At 34.4% G+C, this 24,757-nt stretch overlaps 4 protein-coding genes, 1 long non-coding RNA gene and 1 pseudogene across 7 annotated transcripts; 2 read left to right on the forward strand and 4 right to left on the reverse strand.

Annotated features, from left to right (window-relative positions):
• Window positions 1-24: 24 nt before the first annotated feature.
• On the reverse strand, window positions 25-842 carry LOC125597386 (the record flags this gene model as incomplete). The annotated part of the gene is made up of 3 exons (XM_048772113.1): window positions 435-842; window positions 184-318; window positions 25-106 (listed from the first exon to the last, which is right to left on the reverse strand). Coding segments are annotated over exons 1-3 (562 nt in total), but the record flags the coding sequence as incomplete, so codon positions are not given.
• A 325-nt stretch (window positions 843-1,167) lies between these two features.
• LOC125597384 lies at window positions 1,168-3,175 on the forward strand. The gene has a single exon (XM_048772110.1). It carries the CDS (start codon window positions 1,200-1,202, stop codon window positions 3,024-3,026), a length of 1,827 nt encoding a protein of 608 aa, XP_048628067.1. The 5' UTR covers window positions 1,168-1,199; the 3' UTR covers window positions 3,027-3,175.
• Window positions 3,176-3,224: 49 nt separating this feature from the next.
• Window positions 3,225-7,721, reverse strand: LOC125597383 (annotated as a pseudogene).
• Window positions 7,722-8,842: 1,121 nt separating this feature from the next.
• Window positions 8,843-11,283, reverse strand: LOC125597385 (protein DELAY OF GERMINATION 1-like). 2 transcript variants are annotated; one of them, XM_048772111.1, is made up of 2 exons: window positions 10,830-11,283; window positions 8,843-9,401 (listed from the first exon to the last, which is right to left on the reverse strand). In XM_048772111.1, exons 1-2 carry the CDS (start codon window positions 11,234-11,236, stop codon window positions 9,074-9,076), a joined length of 735 nt encoding a protein of 244 aa, XP_048628068.1. In that variant the 5' UTR covers window positions 11,237-11,283; the 3' UTR covers window positions 8,843-9,073. The 2 variants fall into 2 exon arrangements, with proteins under 2 accessions (XP_048628068.1, XP_048628069.1); XM_048772112.1 differs by having other exon boundaries at window positions 8,866-9,380.
• Window positions 11,284-15,625: 4,342 nt separating this feature from the next.
• On the reverse strand, window positions 15,626-18,872 carry LOC125597387 (protein GRAVITROPIC IN THE LIGHT 1-like). 2 transcript variants are annotated; one of them, XM_048772115.1, is made up of 2 exons: window positions 18,614-18,872; window positions 15,626-17,211 (listed from the first exon to the last, which is right to left on the reverse strand). In XM_048772115.1, the coding sequence occupies exon 2, from the start codon at window positions 17,209-17,211 to the stop codon at window positions 15,919-15,921; it is 1,293 nt and encodes a 430-aa protein (XP_048628072.1). In that variant the 5' UTR covers window positions 18,614-18,872; the 3' UTR covers window positions 15,626-15,918. The 2 variants fall into 2 exon arrangements, with proteins under 2 accessions (XP_048628072.1, XP_048628071.1); XM_048772114.1 differs by lacking the exon at window positions 18,614-18,872 and adding an exon at window positions 17,316-18,335.
• Window positions 18,873-22,558: 3,686 nt separating this feature from the next.
• Window positions 22,559-23,806, forward strand: LOC125597382. Its single transcript, XR_007331691.1, has 3 exons — window positions 22,559-22,650; window positions 22,738-22,898; window positions 22,976-23,806. It is a non-coding gene; the product is annotated as an uncharacterized LOC125597382 (long non-coding RNA).
• Window positions 23,807-24,757: the final 951 nt, after the last annotated feature.

Raw genomic sequence — 24,757 nt, forward strand, 5'->3', positions numbered from 1 at the left:
TGATAAGGTAACGTTGGTGCAAACTCCCAGTATCTTCCGAATCACTTTTTACTCTTCTGGTCCCAAAAGTTTGATTTTTTTCTTGAAACCATTTCTGAAGCATACTCTATACAAATCATAAAGACAAAAACTCTCAGAACTTACCAGTTCCCATTACGTCAGAAGTATTTTTAAACACTAAACCTGAATGTTGGAGCCATCAAAGCGAGCAATAATGCCAGGCAACACAATGCTAATCTCCTCAGAGGATGTCTCTTGCATCAAATCTTTCTTAGTGCCACGTACTCTTAGTTTCAATATACGGCTAGGATGCACCAACTGTAACATATATACATAAGATCACTTGAAGTAACCAAACTAAATAACTGGGGTTCTTTCGGACAACAATTGTTTAAACAAACATCAGTTTTAATATTATGAATTTTTTTTTTTACCTGTTTATGAATCAGATCACCGGCAATAGAGTAAACCAGGAGATAACCACAGGAGGTTCCGGCGAGGACGACTCTGACGTCGTCAAACACTAACCACTCGATCGCTGTGATAGATTCCGCCTCGATGGGAGACAGATCGGGTCTGATCTTGACGCGAAGAGAGTCGGGATCAGCCCAATTCACGATCAGGATGAGGAATCGATGGGCTAGGGCTATAGAGTGGGAATCGAGTGCGGAGATAAGGTTTGGATTGTTCACGAGCCACCCTTCTTTACCCGCGCCGAGCTCGGTGAGTTCCTCGCACGCGATGCAGCCTAGTTCCGTCAGGTGTATCCTCTTCGCCATCGCAAGTTTAATCGAAGAAAGAAAAAGAAAAAAAGACAGGATTTTTAGTTAGTTACTTTTTATTGCTTGTCGGGTATTAACGTCTAACGCCGTCGTATTAATCAGCTTAAACGCCATCCATCGATTCTAAACGACACCGTATTAGGTCGACTTAGGCTTAATACGGCGTCGTATTATGTCGACTTAGTTTATTAATAGGCTTAAACGCGGCCGTATTCATCGGCCTAAACGGCGTCGTATGGTATTTATCTTCTTAATCAACAGGCCTAAACGCAGTCGTATTCATCTGCTCAATTAACAGGCTTAAACGCAGTCGTATTGTCGACTTAAACGCTGTCGTATTAATCGACTTATATTATTACAGTATCTAATCGTCATCTCTGTCTCTCTCTCTGTCTTCGTTGATTCGCGAAGGAAGAAATGTTAGGCCAAGACTTATCCTTTTCTAAAACCCTAAACCCTAGCTTCTCCCTCTCCCCTTTCTCCATCCGCAAATCTCCACCCAACTCCTTCGCACGAAGAACCGTATCCGTTTTACCTCTCACCGAGCGGAGCTTTCCGTTAAGGATCAAAAGCTCGGAGCTTTTCCTCAACAAAGATGGTGGCTTCCGGCGAGACGTTCGAGCATTGGCGGGTCGGAGCAAGAAGAAACCCGGAGGCTCATCCGGCGGGAGGATAGAAGGAGACTCCGACACAAGAAAGCAGGCGAAGCGCAACGCCCGGGAGAAGTCCAAGAAGCTAGCGGAGTCTCTGTTCTACCGCCTCTACAACAACCCCGACAAGTCCCGGAGCAAGATCCTCAGCAGCCACCCGGACAAGTTCACCGAAGACGAGCTCGAGATGATCGGGCTCGGCTACGACAGGATGGTCCGGTTCATGGACAAGGACGACCCGAGGCTGCGCCACCCTCACGACTGGTTCAAGTACGGTGAGTTCGGGCCTTACTCGTGGCGCGGCGTCGTGGTCGGGGACCCCGTCCGCGGGACCATCTCCGACGAGTGCGTGACCATGTACGGGGAAGTGGCGAATCACGAGGAGTTTGAGAAGGTTGAGCAGCACGAGATGAATCTTGCGTTTCAGAAACGGGTCAAGGAGTTGGATTCGGGTGTTGGGTTGAGGTACTTTTGGGTTTTCGTTAGGCATCCCAAGTGGAGGTTGAGTGAGTTGCCGTGGGAGCAGTGGACGTTGGTGAGTGAGGTCGTTGTGGAGGTGGATAAGAAGAAGAGGTTGGATAAGTGGAACTTGATGGGGAGGTTGGGGAACAAGTCGAGGTCTTTGATATGTCAGTGCGCCGCTTGGTTTAGGCCTGATATTGTTTATGTGAAGAAGCCTGTGTTTCAGTGTAGGTTCGAGCCTCAGGAAGATTTTTTTAACTCGATTGTGCCTTATTTGAACCCCGTGACGGAGGCTGGATACGTGTTTGAGGTGGAGGATGATGATGGGAGGGTGGAGTTGAGTACTTACTATGGAGGGTTGTGTAAGATGTTGAAGGTGAGGCAAACCGCTTTTGTGGATGATGTGGTGAAGGCTTATGAGAAGTTGAGTGATGAGAAGAAGTCTAAGGTTTTGAGGTTTTTGCTTGGGAACCATCCGATTGAGTTGTTGCATCCTTATACGAAAGAGTGGAAAGCGAAGCTGGAGGAGATGGAGCTAGGGTGTGATGCTCCGGATGAAGATGAGGATGAGGGGATTAATAGTGGGAACTCGGAGAAGGCTGAATTCTCTGAATGGGTTGAAGATGAAGGTGGTGATAGCGAGATGGAGGAAGAAGAAGAAGAGGATGATGATGATAATATGGTTGTTGATGTGGAAGGGAACGTGGAAGAAGACAGTTTGGAAGGTGAAGTAGATGAGGTTGATCCGGAACAGGATGAGAGGTATTGGGAAGAGCAATTCAAGAAAGCGACAAGTAATGCAGAGAGGATGGAGAAGCTTGCGGAGATGAGCATGGTGGTGTCGGATAAGTTTTATGAGAAGCAGTTGAAGGCAATGGCGGAAAGAGAAGATGGAGATGGAGATTTTGGAGGAGATGAGTTGGAGATGAGAGGTAAGAAGGCTAAAGTGAAGCCTGAAGAATGGAAGACAGTGGGATATGGAAGGTGGATGAAGAAGATTAAGAAGAGTAGAATCCCACCTGAGCTCTTTCTTCGTGCAGCTGTTAGGCCCTTTGTTTACAGAAACCTTGTGAAAGAGATTGTTCTGACAAGACACGCTATTTTGGAAGGCGAGATTGGCCAAAATGAGTGATAATAATCAGTTCAGGTCTTGTCTGTTTTGATTATTACTGAGAGAATGTTTTATGTATGGTATTAGAGCATTAAGAAGAGATTATCCAAGAACTTTCCAACCTTATGTATGTAAAATGAAACGGAAATTGAAGCATTTTTTGTTGTCAATGGTTTTGTTATGTTGCTTGTGCTTCTCTTTTCTTGGATCAGTAAGCTCTGTACGCTGATAAGTTGATGCTTAAATGGCAGTGCCATGTACAAAAGAGCGTTGAGTTAAATACAACTGACAGTGTCATATTAAAAGACTGTTAAAGTTAAAGACGCATTGATTATAGTTTGATCACAAAAAGTATTCGTGCCTGACAAAAGAGATTTGCTAACATAACGCACAAGACTTAACAGCTGAGTTCCCTAACTTCAAGCGATAAAGTACTCCTCCGGAGTAAAAAACTTCAATCCATTCGCCTGCAACCAAAGAAAGTAGCTTTCTATCAGAACAGTCACGCAAATTATCTCGAGTATTGCTGAGATGTTTGTAACAAATACCTGCGCAAATTTAATGTCTGCGTCGCTGTGATCGCCTTTTCTTCCGGCTGCATCCCCAACATAGAACGATCTAATGATACAAAAGTTAGTATAACCAAACTGAAGTGCTAGAGAGAACACAAACAAACAGATGGAGTTTAAATAGGAAAGAAAGCTGATGGACAAATGTGTGTAATCTTTCCAGCCTTGCTAGAAATTTCACAGCTAAATTCAAAATTTTAAGAGCAAGTTGGGAGAAAACGAACTTATCCATATCAATTTCAATTCCAGAGTTAAAGTGCTTCTTCATGAGTTGCCACATTCCAGGCTTGGGTTTGCGGTAAAGGTCATCTTTACCACCAGAACTTGCGACTCCACAGGCTATAAACACCTGCATACAGAACGAAACCATAATCAATCTTCAGATACCAGCATGTCAGAGAATTAAGAGTTTGGAAAATTGAAAAGTTCAAACGTTAGCTTATGAGAACTGGCAAGACAGAACTAACTTCAACATAGAGCTTTTGTCTGCGTCATAGTTTCTTTTGTATTACTAAATAATAATTAGGATTTGTTGAAGCAGTGTACGTGCTTGAGAAGATAAAATAACGCTGTTAACTATGGAAAACCAAACCGCACTTCACCTGAATGGGGACCTCCACGCGTTTGATAAAACTGTTGAGGCGTCCAATTTTCGAGTCAACAGCAGCTTGTCTTTTGTTTTTCCACCGGTCAATGTTGGACTCATTTGTGAAAATCACCTGATGACCATTTAAAATCAGTATCTCTATACGAACAAACTGAGACAATTCAGTAACATGGATTAGAGGGAATACAAAAGGAAAAGAAAGTACCAGCTTATAGCCTTGACTATAAAGACTTTGCAGTTTCTCAGGAATAGAAGGATACATAAGTGACCATGCATCTGCACCTACTCTGAGAAAGAGGAAAACGAAAATAATATGTGATTGCCTTTATAGAAATCATAAATAGTCAATGTAAGAGGTTCGAAACAGAGAAGAACAGCAAAATTCTGAGTGAACGAGTGGCTTCTTACTTTTTCACAGATGTGTTTGCAAGGCATCCATCAAAATCAAATGCAGCTATCTTCTCTGAATCATTAAGACCATCATCCTGTTAAGATGCAGCAAATGAATTAATCATTAAGACACAACATACACTGCCCTATATTTATACTAGGAAAATAACATCATATCTAAAAAAGATGATTTCTGACCCGCTCAAGGAATATTACAGTCTCAAACGCTTTCCACTTCGGTAATAGACTGGCATCCTGGAAAAAAAAAGACAGTATTAGCAGCCAGAGAGATAAGATTGGAAAATGAATACGTATGTCACAGCTGCAAAGTCCCTAGGAATAAGATAAAGTTAACGGATAATACAGAACGTTAACTTATTACACACTAAGACTTTACCCTGTACTTTTCCTTCACATCAGAAGCTGAAAAGGATATTTCTGCTTCAGCTACGACCTGAGAAGTTGACTCACTGGTGTTCATCTGCATAACACAATGTTTAAAATCGGTTAGGAGGATCTCTATCAGTAAGAACAGACTATCAACCATGAGCAGGTGTTTAAATACATATCTTATTGCTTGCATACCTTAGGTTTTCTAGTACTCGGTTGGTTCGCATTTGTTTGTATTTCATCTTCAACCAATACCTCCCCAACCTTCACAAAAAAAACAATCAATTACAGGACAATGAAAATTTAGCATTTACAAAATTATATTAGAAGAAGTGATTAATGCTATCTAATAACCTGAGAGTGTTTTCTTTTGTTTGTCTCCTCCGTTTGGTGGTGATCAGTTCCAGTCTCATCATTATCTTCGTCCATCTTCTGCAACCCCGCCAGGAAATGGAGTAAGAAGTTAATTCAGAGAGGCCTCAAATATGTAAGCCTCGAAATGAAAGCAAATATCTGTGAAAGAGTTTTACTAGTAAACCTACCAAGGTCTTGTTCACGCATTGTTGGACCAGTTCCTTTAATGCATCTTGATCTCCATTCTGTTATTTTGTAACAAATGAATCAAATATAAAAGATGTGTCAGCACGACTAAGGCTGGTTATATGTTTGGGTGTTTATTCAACATGAACTAACAATGATGTCGTGCCATTGGTATATCTGAGAGTCAACGTGACGATTCTTTTTATCAAATATTCAACATGACACATCTATGTTCAAAATAAAATTATCTGTTTCAATTTATGATCCTAGTAACCAGAGGACATATGCAAACCCCAGAAGTTCTATCCACTTAACTGGAAATTCTTAATCTATAAATACAGACTAACCTGCAGCGATGAAAATCCACCAATGTGCTCTACGGAATCAACTGCAACTGATTCAACGGGGAAACATCCAAGTGATGCCATTTAGTCATATCAAATCCCCGAGAGTCTCTGGTCACCATCCCTAATCTCAGTTCTTTAGCAGCAATCGGCTGAGAGCACTTCTTGCATGATGATCTGCTTGATTTGGCGTACTCAGCAATAACTTTTGAAGATGCAGAGGAACCTTTCGTCTCCTTAACTTTCTGCCCACTTTTTTCATCTGATCCGGCCTTTTTAATCTCTACCTCTTCCTCAACCTGTAAGCAGTTAAGAAATGTAATTTATTATACATTCTAAATCCACATGAGCAAACCATAATGAAGTAAGCCCTTTGCTATCTAGTAACCTGAGAATGTTTTCTTTTGTTTGTCTCCTCCGCTTGCCCTTTATCAGCTACAGATTCATCGTTAACTTCTTCCATCTTCTGCAAATCCACAAAGAAATGATATAAGAAGTTAGTACATAAAACACTATAAACACACTATCAAACAAGGTTTTTGCTAGTACATCTACCGAGGTCTTCTTCCCGCATTGTAGCACAAACTCCTTTAGTGCATCCTGGTCATCGCTCTGTTTAGCATAACAAATGAAGCAGTTATGCAATATACGGCAGTACAAACAAAGAAACTTATTACTTATATGTTTGGTAATTTATTCAACGGGAGACTGACAAAAAAATGACGCCATTGATATATTTGAAAATCCACGTGACATTGACAATACTTGTGAAATAGAATTATTGGTTTGATTTTATGATCTAAGTTACCGAAGGATATATTCAACCATCCAGAAGCTCTATCACCTTAACTAGAAAACTCCAAATATGTGATACAGACTACTAACCTGCAGTGATGAAAATCCACCAATCTCCTCTACAGAATCAACTGCAACTGATTCAACAGGGAAACATCCCAAGTGATGCCATTTCGTCATATCAAATCCCCGAGAGTCTCTGGTCACCATCCCCAACCTCAGTTCTTTAGCAGCAATCATCTGAGAGCACTTCTTGCATGACGATCTGCTTGATTTAGCATACTCAGCAATAACACTCGCAGAAGCAGAAGAACCTTTCATCTCCTTAACCTTCTCCCCACTTATTTCATCTGATCCAGGATCTTTAACCTCTTCTTCCTTCTCATCAACATGCTTCATTTCAACAGATACAAGCAGTTAAGAATACTAAACCAGTCTACATTCCAAATCTAGATGAGGAAACGAGACTGAACTATCTTACTTCTTGAGCAGGCTCACCACACTGTTCCACCAGTTTCGCCAAAGCATCCTGATCATCTTTCTGCGACCATAACACAAATAGCATCAACAAGTGAAAGTTTATGAACAATGTCGAAAAAGCTGAAACCTTTACTTAGTAGTCAAAAATTAAATTTTCTAAACAAATAAAAAAAAAGGTAAAAACTTTGGATGAGAAACGCTAACCTCTAAAGCGGATAAGCCTTTGACATCATCGACGGAATCAATCGACACCGAATCGGTAGGGAAACACTCCAGATGGTGCCACCTGGTCATGTCGAATCCGCCAGGTCCTTTGCTAATCATCCCCACCCTTAAGGTTTTCGACGCGATCGCCTTCGAACACGCCTTGCACGAAGACCGGTTCGACTTCGCGTACTCGGCTACGATCGGCATCTTCTTTGATGGTAGAGACACTTTCCTCCTCGTTCTCGGAAAAAAGAGATTGGAAGAGTGGTTAATCGAAAGAGAGGAAGAGTGAGAGTGATGAGACGCGAAGGAGGTTAAAACCATATGGCCATTGGGGGAGATTTCGAGAAAATTAGGGCTCAGTTCACATTCCCGCCATTCTGAAGTGGAAGAAGACTGTGGAATTGTAATTGACCTGGAATGTAAGGACTTGCATGTAAATACATATACTTTACGGTCTCAGAACAGAATTTCCCTTTTGATTTATTCTTTAATTATTACTTATTGGGCTATTTTAAGCTATAAAAGTCCAGTAACTGACTTACTTGGATTGGTTTCAAACTTACGGGGGGAGTTCAACTTTATGGAACTTTCTTTTTTTTTGTAACGGTTAACTTTATGGAACTTCTCACTGTTGTAAATTTTTTTTTAACACTATAACTATGCTTTTAGAAATATTACAGACGATTCTACAGCTGACAGTTTTACTTGTCATATGAAAATTCACGTCCGACTGCATCACCTGAGCCGTCCTATGAGATCTACGCTTGCTGATATTCCTTGCGTCATACTTTAGATCTTTTGTAAGTTTTTTTTTCTTAATTCGCATAGTTCCATCTTTTCCGAGAATTAAAATCTAGACCTCCTGATATAAAAGTATTAATGAATTTTTGGTTAAACCACTAGACCAAGGCGTTCACTATTGTAATTTTAAGTGATTTTTATGCTAACTATAAACCCTTTGATTTTTTTTCCATCTACTATAGGCATTACATATAAGCATAAATAAATTAATTGAAGTATAAACTTTCATAGTTAACTAAACATTACACAAAAAAGCGAACAACAACTAAAATTGCACGAGGATGCAAGGGAAATCAAAAGGTACACCAAGTGCGTAATTGGGAAGAGAGCTGTCCTCTGACCAAACAAATATAAAATGGCTATGTCACCAGTATCTTCGATTATTTGAATAAAATAATTTATGAAGAAGAATCTCTTATTTTTAACGAGGAAAAAAGAGAGAGAATCTCTTGCAGTTTTAACTCAGCCAACCAAACAAAACGCTAGGAATCGACGCCGTGATAGAAGGACGCGTACCATACCAAGTGTCTTCATGCATGTCTTCGAGAGATATTACCACGCCACGTTCACTTCATGTCTTTTGTAATAATATTCTTTGACCTTTTTTTCTGTATCCACTTGGTCTAAAGAAACCAACGATAACCCACGTCCCCCGATTCACGTGTATTTATTATTTTTTGTTTACAAAGAAACAAAAGCTTCAGTTAGTCCCATCTAATTTTTCAAACTGACTAAAAAGAGGGCAAGTTAACAAGACATAGTTCGACTTATATATCGTAAAACATGCATACATAACATAAGACAGTTTTCCATATTTCATAACCATGTAAAAACCAAACTCAATTTGGATAATAAAAACATGGTAAACACATATAATTATTATCTAACAACTATTAAATCCTCTCAATTCTTATTAGCTTTCCAAAACCGTTAACATGCGTTTTAGACGTTGGCACTTCGACGACGGTCGTGGCTACTCCCCCAACCAGAAACCCCCCTACGAAGCTCAGCCGCAGCAATGAGAAACTCGGCTTGTTGCAGCGGACTTAGGAGCTCCACCACACCTGTGATCGTTCTCAGTCGGAGATCATCGGCTCGATGAACGATCTCTGCTAGCCGTCGTATCCTCTGGTCGAGATTCGACACAGTTCCCATGACGAGCTCGCTCGCGTCGTCTTGCCACTCTGATAACTCTTCCGTTATCGCATTCTCTTCCTTTACCGTCTCGCATTGTAGCTCACTCACCTTCCTGCCTTTGACAAATTTAAACCTAATATTAAAATTTAAATAATCAAAATGTATATAGTTAGTCGTCCTCATGCTTACGTATCGAAGAACAACATAAAATAACACTTTTGCAACAACAAGAAAAACCATTACAACTACCAAAATAACAAAAATAATTAAATATTTATAATCATGATCAAATGCGTTTTAGAGATTGATTGTTTGTAATTTATGTTTTAGTTTTTGGTTTTGCTTTTGTAAAAACTTTTTATCAATCAAGTTTTTAGCTTTTAGTTTTTGTTTTTGTAAAAACCATTTCACTTGCCAATCAAGCTTTTTAACAAATAAATTCCCTAAAATTTAAGGAAACTTGTTTCTCAAAATTTTAACCAATTTGTGAAGAAAAGCCAAAAACCAATTTTTTGTGGATTTTCAATACAAAAACGAATTTTGTATAAAATACTATAGTTTAATTAATTAATAATTAAGTAAATAATGTTTTCATAAAGATAAAATTTCCATACAATTTTTTTTTATCAATTAACATTAATGTAAAATAATTTATGTGTTTCATATATGTAAATAATAGATAATATTAGTATTAGTTGTAACCAATTACTTACTAATATCTATAAATAAATTATTGAATAATTTTATTATACATACTAAACAACAACTAAAAATTATAAATTTAAAATATTATATCAATACAATATATTATATTAATTTGAAAAAACAGCCATTCAACTTCAAAAAAACAAAAAATATTTTATGTAATAAAATCTATAAATAGTTTCAAAATTTTAAAATATTTTAATTTTAATAATTTATAAATATTTTATTAATTATATTTAAGTATAACACTTAAAAGTAAAATAATTTAAAACATGGTAATGTTTTTATTTAAAATAACAGCCCCTATATTTTGATAAATTTTAATGGTAATTTTTTAAAAAATTATTATTTTAAAATAATCTATTGCTTATTTTATAAAAAAAAACTAAGAATACAGCAAAACCAAAATCTAAAAACCAAAAACCAAAACTAAAAGCTGAAAATCAAAAATCAAAATCTAAAAGTTAAAAACTAAAAACCAAAATCTAAAACCAAAATCTAAAAACCAAAAACTAAAACCAGAAACTAATGGAAACAATCTATCACCTTAATCTCGAATGTTTTATATCTTGATTTCTCCATATGTTATCAACACAGAAAAATTAAAGTAAATAATCGAGTTAATGAAATATATACACAATCTATGACCATAATTTCTCTCTTTAATCTTCCCCTGTAATTAAAATTTTAAAGTCAACTTATGCTTGTGACAAGTATTGTTTTGGTAAGCACAGCTAGCTTGTTTTCACAAAAGTTATGATATTTTGGAATATCTTTTCATAAAACAATAAAGTCATTACATATTACATTTTTGATTGGTAAACTTAAGTATGTAACTAGGGTTTTGGTAAATAACCTGAATTGAGAAGGAGATAGATCACTGAGATCACCGGTACGAAACCCCCGGAGAATATCAACGATACGAGACTCAAACAAAATACTAGACTCGGTGTAAACCAGATGAAACAAGGTAGTTGGTCGCCAATCACCAACCCAATGGAGTGACCGTTCAAGAGCCGAAGACCAAGGAGCAGCCATAACTCCGACCACATCTTTCTCCGTCGTGGCCAACTTCGCCCTGTGGTACTCTCTACAAAGTTCCATCACTCTCTGCACCGCTTCCCTCAGCCGTTCCTCGTCACCGGTAGCAGAGTTGCGGTGGTGGTTTTGGACGGAGCGCAGGTGGTTGAGGTGGTGTTGTAGCTGCCCTATCCATGTGTGTTGAAATTTCTTGAAGCTCTCTATCGCTGTCTCTTGGCTCATTATTTTTGGGTCCTCCGTAGTGTTCGGGATGGTCGAGCCATTTTATATTATCTCAAACACTATGCTTTTATATAAAGACTAGGGATTAACCCGGGCTACGCCCGGGATTTTTATTTTTTTCTAATTTAAGTTGTTAAATTATTTATATTTAGGTTATGATATATATTTTTTATAAATCTTAAGATGCATGTCATAATTAAAATTTATTTTAAATTTTAACACGTTCAATTAACATATTTTTACTATTTAAATATTTATTTGTAATTTTGTTGGCTATCTAATTATCATATTTAGCAAAACTATCTGTTGAGTGTTGGAATAAATGTTTTAGATATTTAATTAAACTGCAGAGTATTTTCGGATCGATCACATGCTCAACAATCGATCGATCCGTAAAAAGATGGTCGATCTCCTTGGCCATGTAAGTACAATTTTAGCAAAAATATCTTTGATTTTCAAATATTAAGTATATAACTATTCTTTTGAATATTCTCTTTTTGAATTGTATTTTTTGATTAAATTATTGTATTATAATGTTTATGTAAATATTTTTTTGTGATGTTTGAATTTTTTTTGTTCGTATACTTAACCTTGATGATATTGATGTTTAACAATTTATTGTTTTCTGGAAATAGAAAATAATGATATATCAAAACGTATCTAATACTTGTTAAATGATAGTATAATGTAAATTACATCCATTATTTAAAATAACCATTTGTTGTTTTTATTTAAATCAGAAATTATTTTTATTTAAAAACATTATCCATATATAATATAATAGTTTAAGTTTGGAAGATTAATCTATATATATAAATTATGTGTATGTTTTAAAAAATAATTTAAGATGTTATATATTGAGTAACTGAATAAAAGCTGAATTTCTTATCTTGAAAATCAAATAATTATATTTTTGTCTTCATATTATACTCATCAATCCATCATTGATATTTATAACTCAGTATGTTTAAAAAAAAACTTAGTTTGAAGTAATAAATGAATTTAATAAATTAAATTCATCACCTATAATGTTCTGTAAACTATATTTGAAAACTCTCTACAATTATATTTTAAGCATAATTACTATTATTTAATTTAAGTTATTTTAAGCATAATATATGCTAAATCAACTTAAATTATATTTACAATAGGACCATCCTAAACCTGTTAATAAACCAAAAACAATACTAAACCAACATGAACTAATACCTGATTCGGCGATGAAGGAAGTGTTCCGGGATAAACGCTTGAATGGATATTAACTGTAATGGTTTGATCATGAAAGAGTTAGTATGAATATTAACAATAAAATTATGGATTAGATTAATTTAAATTTATAAGAATACCTTTGAGTCTATGAAAAACAATTCAATTCCCATGAATACGTTTGCCTTTGGAAGTTGCAGGGTTCCCAACAATGAATCCACCTAATAAAAAGTTCGTTCTTATAAAAAATCTCCTTCAAGGTCATTAAAAGTTTTTGGGACGGCAAAAGTTAATGGTGGAACCATTTTTTTGCTCGAGTGCTTTGAAGCTTTTCTTGATAGTGTGAGGTTGATGTTGATGGTATAATGGATTTTATAGAGACTTTCTTGATGTAAAACTATACTTTTTTTTTAATGTGATATTTCCATTTTTATATAATTTATTACCATTTTAAGATAGATGTACATTTTAAGATAGATGTTTAAATCTTAATATATTTTTTCCATTTTTTTAAATGTTTATTTCCATTTCTTATTTTTTTACGTAATATCTATATTTTATATTTTAAAATAGATATTTAAATCTTAATGTACTTTTTCCATTTTTTAAATTGTGTATTTCCTTATATTATATATTTTACATTTTAAGATAGATGATTAATGCTTAATGAACTTTTTCCATTTTTTAAATTTTGTTGTGTATTTACTTATTATTATATATATAATTCATATATTATATATTTACATTATTTACTTATTATTTATTTTCCTGTATATGTATTTCTATTTCTTGTACTTTTTATTTACTTAATATCTCTATTTTACATTTTAATATAGATGTTTAAATCTTAATGTACATTTTTCATTTTTTTAAAATTGTATATTTTCATTTGTTATACTTTCTATTTACGTAATATCTATATTTTAAATTTTAAGATATATTTTTAAAACTTAATGTAATTTTCCATTTTTTAAATTGGGTATTTACTTATATTATATATTTACTTATTTTTTTATATTGTGTATTTCTATTTCTTATACTTTCTATTTACTAATAATTTTATATTTTAAGATAGATTTACATTTTAAGATAGATGTTTAAATACTAATGTACTTTGTCCATTTTTTAAATTGTGTATTTCCTTTTCTTATACTTTCTATTTGCGTAATATCTATATTTTACATTTTAAGATGGATGCTTAAATCTTAATATACTTTTTCCATTGTTTTTAAGTTGTGTATTTCTTTTTCTTATACTTTCTATTTACTTAATATCTATATTTTACATTTTAAGATAGATGTTTAATATTTAATATACTCTTTCCATTTTTTATAAATTGTGCATTTACTTATTATTGTATATATAATTTGTATATTTATAATATTTACTTATTATTTATTTTTCTATATATTGAGTATTTCTCTTTATTATACTTTATATTTAGTTAATTTAGTTAATTTATATATTTTATATTTTAAGATAGATGTTTAAATCTTAATGTATTTTTTCATTTTTAGTGTAAAGCGGCAATGTTTAATAGAAGAACTTGGACAAATAGTCAAATAGTTATATTTATGTTTTTTTCTTTTTTTTATATAATGGTAATGTTACATTATGGAGATAAGCCCTTTTTTAGTGAAAATTGTAATCTTACATATGTTTAATGTAGTTTTTCTATTTTTTTTATGTTGAGTGTTTACATATTATTGTTATTTTTAAATGTAAAATGGTAATCTTACATATGTTTAATGTAGTATTTCCATTTTTATGTTGTATGTTTACATATTATTTATTATTTTCAAAATTATATATAATGTTTTTTTACTAATATTACATTATGGAGATAAGCCGTCTTTTTTAGTGAAAAATGGTAATCTTACATATGTTTTATTAATGTAGTTTTTCCATTTTTTATGTTGTATGTTTACATATTATTATTTTTAAATAAAAATGTAAAATGGTAATCTTACATATGTTTAATGTAGTATTTCTATTTTTTATGTTGTATGTTTACATATATTTATTATTTTTGAAATTATATATAATGTTTTTTGTTTTTTTTTATAAAACGGTAATGTTACATTATGGAGATAAGCCGTTTTTTTTTTAAGTGAAAAATGGTAATCTTACATATGTTTAATGTAGTTTTTCAATTTTTTGTATTGTATGTTTACATATTATTTATAATTTTCAAAAATTTGTAATATTAAAATGTAAAATTATATTTTATGCCACGTGTCATCTTTCGAGAGAAGTTTTTTTTGCTGATGTGGACGCTTTGTGGAGCCTCAAAAGGTCCCTTTTATTAGTAGAGATAGTTTTTCAATTTTTTGTATTGTATGTTTACATATTATTTATAATTTTCAAAAATTTGTAATATTAAAATGTAAAATTATATTTTATGCCACGTGTCATCTTTCGAGAGAAGTTTTTTTTGCTGATGTGGACGCTTTGTGGAGCCTCAAAAGTTCCCTTTTATTAGTAGAGATTTTTATTTGGTCACCGACTTTGTTATTGTATTAAACGTATACCTTATTGATTAGTCAAAAGAAAAGTAAAGTTCTATTTCTATCGCGTTGTGAATTGATGGTGTATTTTTTTGGACAAGTTACGTTACGTGTAAAACTGTATCCAGTTGTCAAAATTATAAGACTTGGCCAGCTTTGTAAATGATTCAGGTGTAAATGTGAAAACCGAACTGGTTTGGTCTCAAGTTCCGTAGATTCTATACCAAATCCAAGATAAAATGACAAATTTGAAATTTCAGTATATATTGGTGACAGGCAGCATACTGATACAAACCGGATTAGTTTAGGAATCAATCGTGAATCAGAGAATAAACCGGGTACGTTACCCACCGAGCCTGGACCCAGAGACGTTGTGGAGACATAAGATTCTCGGATAGGACTACTTTTGGGCCCATGAGATCTATCAAAAATATATTGGACCCATCTGATTATTATCTAACATATTTGGTCGGTGGATCAGAATAAGTAAAATATACTATAATGGACCCATCAGAGTGTTGTCATCCTATTATCTAAAACATATTTGGTCCGTGCTTCATTTTCATTTTAGAAGATATTTCAATTCCACTAACACAACATTTTATTCACTTTTAATCTTTCTGTTTGATGCACTAATTGATATCATAATTCATATTATAAAACCACAACATACAACTTGAAAGTATAGCCATGAGTCCATGACAATAATATCTTATTATTACGAATTATTTACATAAACAGAAGATAGTGACGATAACTAATAATAGATGGAGAACAGCTCAAAGATGCTTCTGTCTCTCTGATCAAATATTGACAAACAAAATAGTATAAAAAAAAAAAAAAGAGGGCACAGTCGCATACTGCAATCCTTCCCTTAATCCAACGGTCAGCAAATTTTCTCCTCATTTATTTCCCCTAAACCAAAAATATCCCCACCACCTAAAATTACCTTAATACCCCTGGCGGAATCTATCCACTGTCCGGCGTTGACTTTGAACGAGAAAGGTAAACCTCGCATTGTATCGAAGTCTTACCGATTCTAAACCCAGGAACCACAGTAAACGCAACTCTCGGCTCAGATTCCGACAAGCACTCTTCCGACACGCTCTTCATGTACACTTCCGAGAATCTACAACCCTCAGAAACTCGAAAGATCGAAGCTTCGGGCTCCAAAGAGAACGCAAGGCAATGCAAGAGCCAAACCCGTTTCGCCATCTCCAAAAACGCACCGCAGAAACTCGTCTCGGGAAACTCCCCGGCAGAGACTTGGTTCCTCACGTGCGAATGTCCGAAGAAGGCAACCTCCATCTTCGGATGCACGAGCTGCAAATACTTACCCCTGCAGAACCTCGAGAATCTCGACTTGGGCCTTGACGCTATGTACTCTCTTACCTTCACCGATCTAAGCTCCGTGAACCTCTCCAAGAACATCTCTCTGCTCTTACTCGATGATGATTCGGTTGAGAAGTAAGGTAGATGAAACGCTTCGAACATTACTTTACAAACGAAATGCTCGAAGGCGAAACACGTGTGGTCTCGCTTGTAGTAGTACACTCCAGGCTGTATCGCATCAGCTGCTCTATCCACGTCCCAGCCGGAGAATCTCATTTGCTGAACCATTGTTTTGACGAATCCTCTGATAGACTTGACTGTGTGATGCAGATAAGTAACGAAATGAGTTGGACTATTATGATCGCTTTGGTTAAATCTCTTTTCCATCAACTTGTTCTGACTCGTTAAATCTTGAAACTTCTCTTTGAGAAAGAGTATCTCAGAGTCTTTAAGCTTCAACTGACACTCCATCTTCTTCCCAGTGATCTCGTAAGTCTTCAACAAACTTCTCAGCTCTTGAATCTCCGCGAGGACAAGAGTTCTATCGGGGTTACTATCAAACTCCTTCTTCAAGAAACTCTGTTTCATCTCAGACAATGTCTTCAGCTCCGAGACCACCAAGCTGTCCGCTCTTTGAATCCCAGCTGGATCGTACGGTGACTGAGCGTACTGCAGCTGCGCGTAGCCTGATTTAATCGAAGAGACCGTGGCGAAGAGCTTTGCGAGAAGAGCTTCCATGGCGAGTCTTTTCTCATACTCTTCCTCGAGTTTGTCGAACGACTCTGAAAGATTTGCAGCATTCTTCACCAAGTCTTTGTCACCTTCTGGAACCACACCGGTTAGCTTTTTAACGTTGATGACTTTCACAAACGCGCGTCTGAGTTTTCCTTTTCCTGAAGCAACAACATCCAGTGGCTTCACAGTCTCCATCTGCAAAGATAATGATAAGGAAGAAAGTTATGAATGGGACTTAGCAATGGATGTCAATATCTAAATAAAAAGGAAAAGGTAAAAGCAAAATTTAGATCTAGGACCATTAATGGAACTTTGTAAGAGCAGATAAAATGATTTCACTAATGGCTAACGCTACACTTTTTTTGTCACAAAGGAGAGAGGCAATGCATATACATAGAGAGGGAGTTACATGCCTACAATGTCAAGTGGGCACAGCTTAAAGACTCATCCAAAGTTGTGGGGACAATGTGGTTCATATATAAAAGAAAATGTGTTTTTTTTATTTGAAGGAATAAACAATCAAGAAGTGTCCAAGGAAGAAGAATAAACAACTTGCGTGTGTAGTACCATTTTCTTTTTCATGATCCGATCTACTTTTTTCTTTCTTTATTATTCTCATTAATGTTATGAAATCTTTTGGTTTGCTATATATGTAGTGGGGGATATATAGTCAAAATATGCTGCTATAGAATCAAACAAATAACATAGAATAAAAATTGTACCCAAATGGGTTATCTGCAGAGAGAACACATGACACATGCAAATAATTCAACACCACCCCTCTGTTCTCATTTTCTATTTAACTTTTTCTTGAAAAGAAACAGTCAAGAAAAAAGTGCAAAAGAGAGTACAAAAAGAGCTAATGAGTTTAAATACATGTAGATACTCTTGAGTTATCAATTATGGAACACTGAGAAACAAATGGATTAGAGTAATTCAGGAATCATAATTGCTAGGAACCAAAATCAGTTTAAACTAGAATCCAAGGATCAAAAAGTGCCCCCACACACAAAAACACACATGCTTGTATGTATATGGTTCTATTGAATGGTCATTTGATTCCACTCATTTGAAAAAAGTTAAAGGTAGGACAGTCTCTAAGCCTAACATAGCTACCTAACATTTTGTACAGTCACAGACTTACTACTCACAAAAACATTCATATTCTCCATATCACTTTTTGTTTTTGTTTATTAACCAAAGATCTACTGAGAAAACTTGTCTTCAAGAGTGATTAAGTAACCTAGAAATGAACTCAGGGTTTCTATGATATGTTTGTTAGTTGTTCACACTTCATTGTAGAGTGAATCTGAAGAAAAAAAAAGAAATGAACAGAAATGACAGACTAACCTCTTCTTTAAACCCTTGCAGATTAAATCAATCATATGAAACTTCAAATCACTACCTACTGAAAAGAATGGTAGGAAACAAAGAACAGATAAAGAGAATGCAAAACTCCTAATGTGCACGCAATGTGAATTCAATAACCATGGCATGGATTTTCATTTTTCAACGATGGGATTTTGATAAGCTTCACAAGTTACTTATTGATTGAAAACGAGAGAAACAAGATTTGATTAGATGTTGATTAACAAACCTGATCGAAGAAAATACACCCTCCCCGGTAATATTCTCTCTGCTTTATCACTTCCTATCGACAATATGGGCAACAAAACGAAAAAGAGATAAAAGGTAGAGATTCCTTGGCGGTTTCAAGACAAACCCGGAGCTCGAGAATGAGAAGAAGAAAAAGAAAAAGTGTTAAGCCTTCGAAGTTTAGAGAGAGAAAGAAGTGTAGACTAGTAGGGGGAGGTGAAAGAGTAAATGACAGAGAGAGGTGAAGCAGAGTGAGCCTTGGGAAGTTCAAAAGACTCAAGTTTCCTGATATACCCTCGTGACTACGAGATATTTACACCGACAATGACGTTTGACGCTGCTGAAACGTCGAAACGGAAAGGGTGTTGTTGGTAAGTATGCAGACAAATACAGATTTATGACATGTTTTAAAAATTTGCTACTACGTACGTAGTCAGACAAAGTCGCAATACCACACGGTTAGGAAAGTTGTTGCGTGAAGACCGGTCCGCCTGGTACGAGTGTGGTTCGAAAAGTGACACGTGGCAATTCAAGAGTGTAACGATCACACATTTGAATTGCTTTGCGCATAACTCAAGTTAATGGCTGATTATTTTGCATACGTACGTAACACAGAAGAGACAAAAAAGTAGCGCATCATTCCACAAACTTGTAATCAAATCTTAATTATTTAAATTTAAGGAAAGTCCAACTTGCATAAAGACAGCTAACTAGCAAGACTGGTTTTACACTAATTACGTGTGAAAAACAGAACAAGTACAGTTGTAAGTTTTATCCAGTGGCGGAGGCAGCCACAGTATTTACCGGTGTCGAAATTAATTTATGATAAGTATAAATATTCAAGTATTATTATATAGTATTTTAAATATTTATAAGCTACCGTAGAAAAGAAAAATCACAGTTAAAACTATCAACTAAAAGTCTAAAAGTAAAAGTATTTGATTACTGAAAAAAAAAATTATCATCAAAACTTAGACATTGGACAATAAAAAATGACTATTGAAAAATCTTGAGTTTTAACTGGTATCTAGCAAATATTAGAGGGGGTCAACATGCTAATCCTACAACATTATATTAAAATTTATTGTAAAACGACAAGCAATATTTTGTTTTTCAAAAAATCACAGGGTCAGTTGACCCCCCTCTCTTCAATATACCTCCGCCACTGGTCTTATCGATGGAAGGAAATCAAGAATGCTAATTGCCAAGTCCAACGTTTGGATTTTATCTCAAGAAGTTAGTATAACTAAACTGCTAGTCTTAGAGCATCTCCAACCCATAGCTATTTTCACCTCTATAATAGCATTTAGACAATTTCCAATGGCTTACTCTATTTTTTACTCTAAAATAGAGTAACTCTATAATAGAGTTTGAGTTTGCTCCAATGATACTCTATTTTAGAGTAGAAAAATAGAGTGATGAACAAAAAAAAAAACAAATTACTCTATATTTGGAGTAAACCTATTTTTCACTCTATTATAGAGTGAGAAATAGAGTATCATTGGAGCATTTTTTACTCTAAACTCTATTTTAGAGTGAAAAATAGAGTGGAGTTGGAGATGCTCTTAGAAGTGAAATTGCTCCAACCCACCTCTATTTCTTCTTCTATAATAGAGATCTCTATTTTTTCCTCTATTTATAGAGGAAGAAATAGCATTCATCTATTTTTTACTCTACATTTAGAGATTGCTATTTTAGAGGAATACATTGGAGCATATCTCATCTTTTATTATAGAGTTCCTCTATTTTAGAGGTGAAAATAGCAAAATACATTGGAGATAGTCTTATAATGGGTTTAAATGTAAATTTAGTCTTATAGCGGTAGCTATACATACGGTTATGAAATACATGGAGTGGAGCTGGTAACGGAATAAAGTTCAGACAACTGAATTTCAATATTCAAAAGAAAAATTGAGAGCAATGAGCGAGGCTAGTACATGTAGGCTTCCCTTTAGATTACCCTTTATTTGATACTTTGATACAACAATAGAGTGGTTTTCTATTCACACAATCGCACACATATATATTTATGGAGTAGTACTGTTGATTTACCTAGAAGATTTTTTTTTTTTTTTTTTTTTTTTGAACGAAACCTAGAAGATAATAGAGAGTAAAAAGGAGGTATTGATGTTGATTAGACAAATCGTTGAAGTGCTTCTGATCTGTTTCAGCTTTTTTTTCCTTCTTGTTTTCTAATTATTTTGTCTTTTCTTCAGGACTTATAGTGGGTAAGCAATTAGCACCATCCAACGGGCACATCCAAGGTAGGACCATTAATGGGCTCAGTAATGGGCTCTATAAAAGGGGCCTAGTAACATAATCAGTAATAATGACCATTTATAAACACTAACCACAAAAGGTAATTTCTACAAGAAAAGAGCACAGTAAGGTTAGTACATTACTGCTTTGGAAATGAACTGTTCCATATCTGCAAATTGGTTTGGTTTGATTCTGTCTAGGGTTCGATTCGAACATAACTTGTACTCGTGAAGCTACAGGAAAGAGATGGGAGAATCTAAGAGCTTTACTTGGTCTTATAAAGACTTTGTTTAATTTATTCATCATCTTTACTCTTCTTCACAGCTTCTAACCTCAAGCAGTCAAGCTGCTCCTCCTGCTTACTTTATTCATCGTCTTTACTCTTCTTCAGAGCTTCTAACCTCAAGCTGCTCCTCCTGCTGGTAAATTACCACCTTAGTTTTTATTGAATTTTTTTATAAATTTCTGATCAGCAATGATTGATTTGGGTGCTTTTTTTTCTGCCACTCATTATCCTAGTCATCAGTTTGGTTCTAGTTGGTAAGATTATGTACAATGGTTTCAACACCCTTTTAATTTTCAACATCCTCATTTTTCCTTTTTAACATTCCACATCACATTTTCTCTCTTCCACTTCATTTATTCAACACCCACTTCATTTTATATTTTACAATAGTTTTGTTTTAAAAAATTCAACACCCTACCCTACAACTTTTAATTCATATTTTTGTTTTTTAAAACATAACAATTACATATTAATAAGTAATTAAAACTAAATAAAATAAATTTTAATAATATTTATTTAAAATTATTATACTAGGCTTATTTTTTTAAATAATACCAAAATCAATATAATAAAAAACTAAAATTAAGAACATATTCATTTTTAAGTTACATATTTACTTAATTTTATTCAAATGTACGAAACTTAATATTATTAAAACAACTAAAATTAAAAAAAAAACTTTTAATACATACAATACAAGCACACATTATTAATAAATTTTAAACACACACGATATGAAGCACACAAAACAAAAATACATAACTTAATTAGTACATTGGAAGTTTGGTTTTGAAATTGATAATTGTTGGAATTTTGAAAGTTGAACAGAAAGTTAGAAGAGTTTTGGGTGTTATAAGGATTATTATTAGGATCCATTTAACCAAAAAAAGTTTAAAACACTAAAATAGTTGATTATAATGAAAATGATGATTTTTTTCTGTATCCAAATGAAATGAGAGTAGTCTCTATTTATAGATAAATCTTTTTTTGAATTTTGATATAATTTTTATATTTTAAAAGCAAATTTTATTATGTAATAAATGTGTTTGAATTATTAGGTGAAGTTAAATATCAAGTGAAATTTGTTCAGTCAATGAGAGCAAAACATTTAAATCTTATCCAAACTAAAAAAACAGGTTAATCCGTGCGTGTGACGCACGCGCTAAATGTTCTTGACCATTCACAGAGCGACAATACGGGCCACAATTTTTTTTTCACTTGTTGATAACACGTAGATACACACTTTTATAACATCCTCACTACAAGGGTTTAAACTGTTGAAAGTGAGTTTCTAACACCATGTTGTGGGTGGTCTAATTAAATTGATAGTTAACTTACTATTTATTCTTCTTATGAACTCGCGGTTGAGTTTGATGTCATATTTGCTGTAAATGGAAACCAGGTTCGTTGGTTAAGCACATGTCTTCGGTTCTGAAGTAGACTACATGATCATCGTCCTCAAAAACATCCTCTCAGTCATGATTGCTCAATTTGTAAATACAATGCTCTCACCTCTCAATATGTTTTATGCTGTTGGAGATTGTTTTGACTTTGTTTATAATATCTGTGTGTGCAAACAGTAAGGGAAGATTGGTGGCTGGATCATTTCAAGGTAAAAGGGGACATGCTGATGGAAAACATAGCGAGGCTCGTTTTAATCATCCTAAAAGGACTTAGAATGGATGATAAAGGGAATGTTTATGTCGCTGATACTTTGAACCTAGCCATAATTGGAATTCAGGTATGCATTCTTATTTTTTGAACAATTATCAAACTTCAATGATGTAAAGAGTCCTTTTTGAACATTTTCTTTCACAGATGTCACTACTATAACTGGAGGAAAATCATATGTAGCTGGGTTGTAGAGATGGGCTATGCTCAGTCCTATGCCACATAAGAGGGATCAAGGCGTCGCCATCAAGGCAGCAGCATCAGATACAGTGAAGCCTGTAGAGTACAATATGATAATGAAGGATTGTTGCTTTGTTTCATACTCTAATTTGCTTTTTGTTGCTGTTAAAGAATTTTCTCTCTATGTGTTTCCTTTTAAATCCACAGCTTTTCTTCCAAAATATAAATCTATTCACCACAAAAAAAAAATGACTTCTTTTGGTAAGAATATCCGTGGCTGATTGTTTCCTGCTACTTGTTGCAGGGTCAGTGAAAGCTGAAAACAAGACCAGCAAAGAGTTTTGAGACCATGGTCCTTAGTACAGGTATGACATTTGTAGCTTTTCTAGAATTGATCTTGCATTCTAACATTAGGATGTACAAATGAGTATATTCAAGGGACTAAAGGTAGAATGAGCAGAATACAGTTTCGAAAGGGAAAAAGAATAAAAACATGAAACAATGTGTGGAATATCTCCAATTAAGGTCCAAATTTGCTGAATGCCCATAATTATGGATAACCCAAAAAGGAGTAACTTTTTGATACTGTGCGGACGAAAATGCCCTTATGCTTTGTCGAAAACAAATAACTCTAGATCTATCAGCTAAATATTTACATAGCAGGTAACAATCTACATACCAACTAACATATCCGCTAATAATTTCAGTATCATCTAACAATCTATGTATCAAACAAATGTATCGACTAACAAATCATATATCAGTTAATGAAACTATTAACAATTAATTAGTTATCTATTAAATACCTCTAAATTTATTTGTAACAGCTAATACTTCATGTATCGATTAAGAATCCATTAAAATCTAAATAATAGCAGGTAAGTAATAAAATATCTACTAACGTATATATTATTTAAAAGTTGATTGTGATTCGAAATTGGAAACATTGGAATTTGGGTGAGATAATAAGATTAGCATTATGGGTGTCAAAAGAATCAGAATAAAAAAATAAAGATTTGTGTTGAATTAGAAGATGATTTGAAAACTTTGTACGAGAGATAAAGAGATTAGAACACATAAAAGGGAGAAGAGAGAGAGAGATAGAGATAAGGGTATTATAGTCACTAAAAATATTTTAAAAAAACAAGTTATATGACAAATTACATGGGTTTCTGGTTGCATCTACGCCAATTACTCTAAAAACAAAAAGGGCCCTACGGGATTCGAACCGGTGACCTCTTGATCTGCAGTAAAATGCTCTGCCACTGATCTAAGGACCCTTTTTGTCGTTATCTGTAACAGCTTACATTTCTATTACTTATAATTTCACCGTAAGAGATTAGGTGCTCATGCAAAAACCATTGTGGTTTCTCCATGGTTGTCTGGCTTTGAGACATAGCTAACGCTAACGCATGAATATGATTCTTAATTCACGTTCAGTATTCCATTGTTATCTAATTAATGTAGAGATTGCTTGAAAATTTTGTAATTTCATACGTGTTTTGTTCGCTTGAGGGATTAAACCCAATACGGCGAACCCTGGTTCGAATCCCGCTGGCCACACGGATATGGGCTATTGCTTTCGGCTCATTTGAATGCCCAGGAGAGGATCTATCCGTGGGCTGTACCTCCACCCGGAGGTTAGGTCTGTGTCTTTAATAGACCCGGGTTTAACTCTTTTTTTATCAAAAAAAAAGTTATTAATCTAACGAATTCGTAGTCTGCCTCTAATCATCCGATTTACTTGCT

The sequence above is a fragment of the Brassica napus genome, unplaced genomic scaffold (genome assembly GCF_020379485.1).
Source record: "Brassica napus cultivar Da-Ae unplaced genomic scaffold, Da-Ae ScsIHWf_144;HRSCAF=258, whole genome shotgun sequence".
NCBI lineage: Eukaryota > Viridiplantae > Streptophyta > Magnoliopsida > Brassicales > Brassicaceae > Brassica > Brassica napus.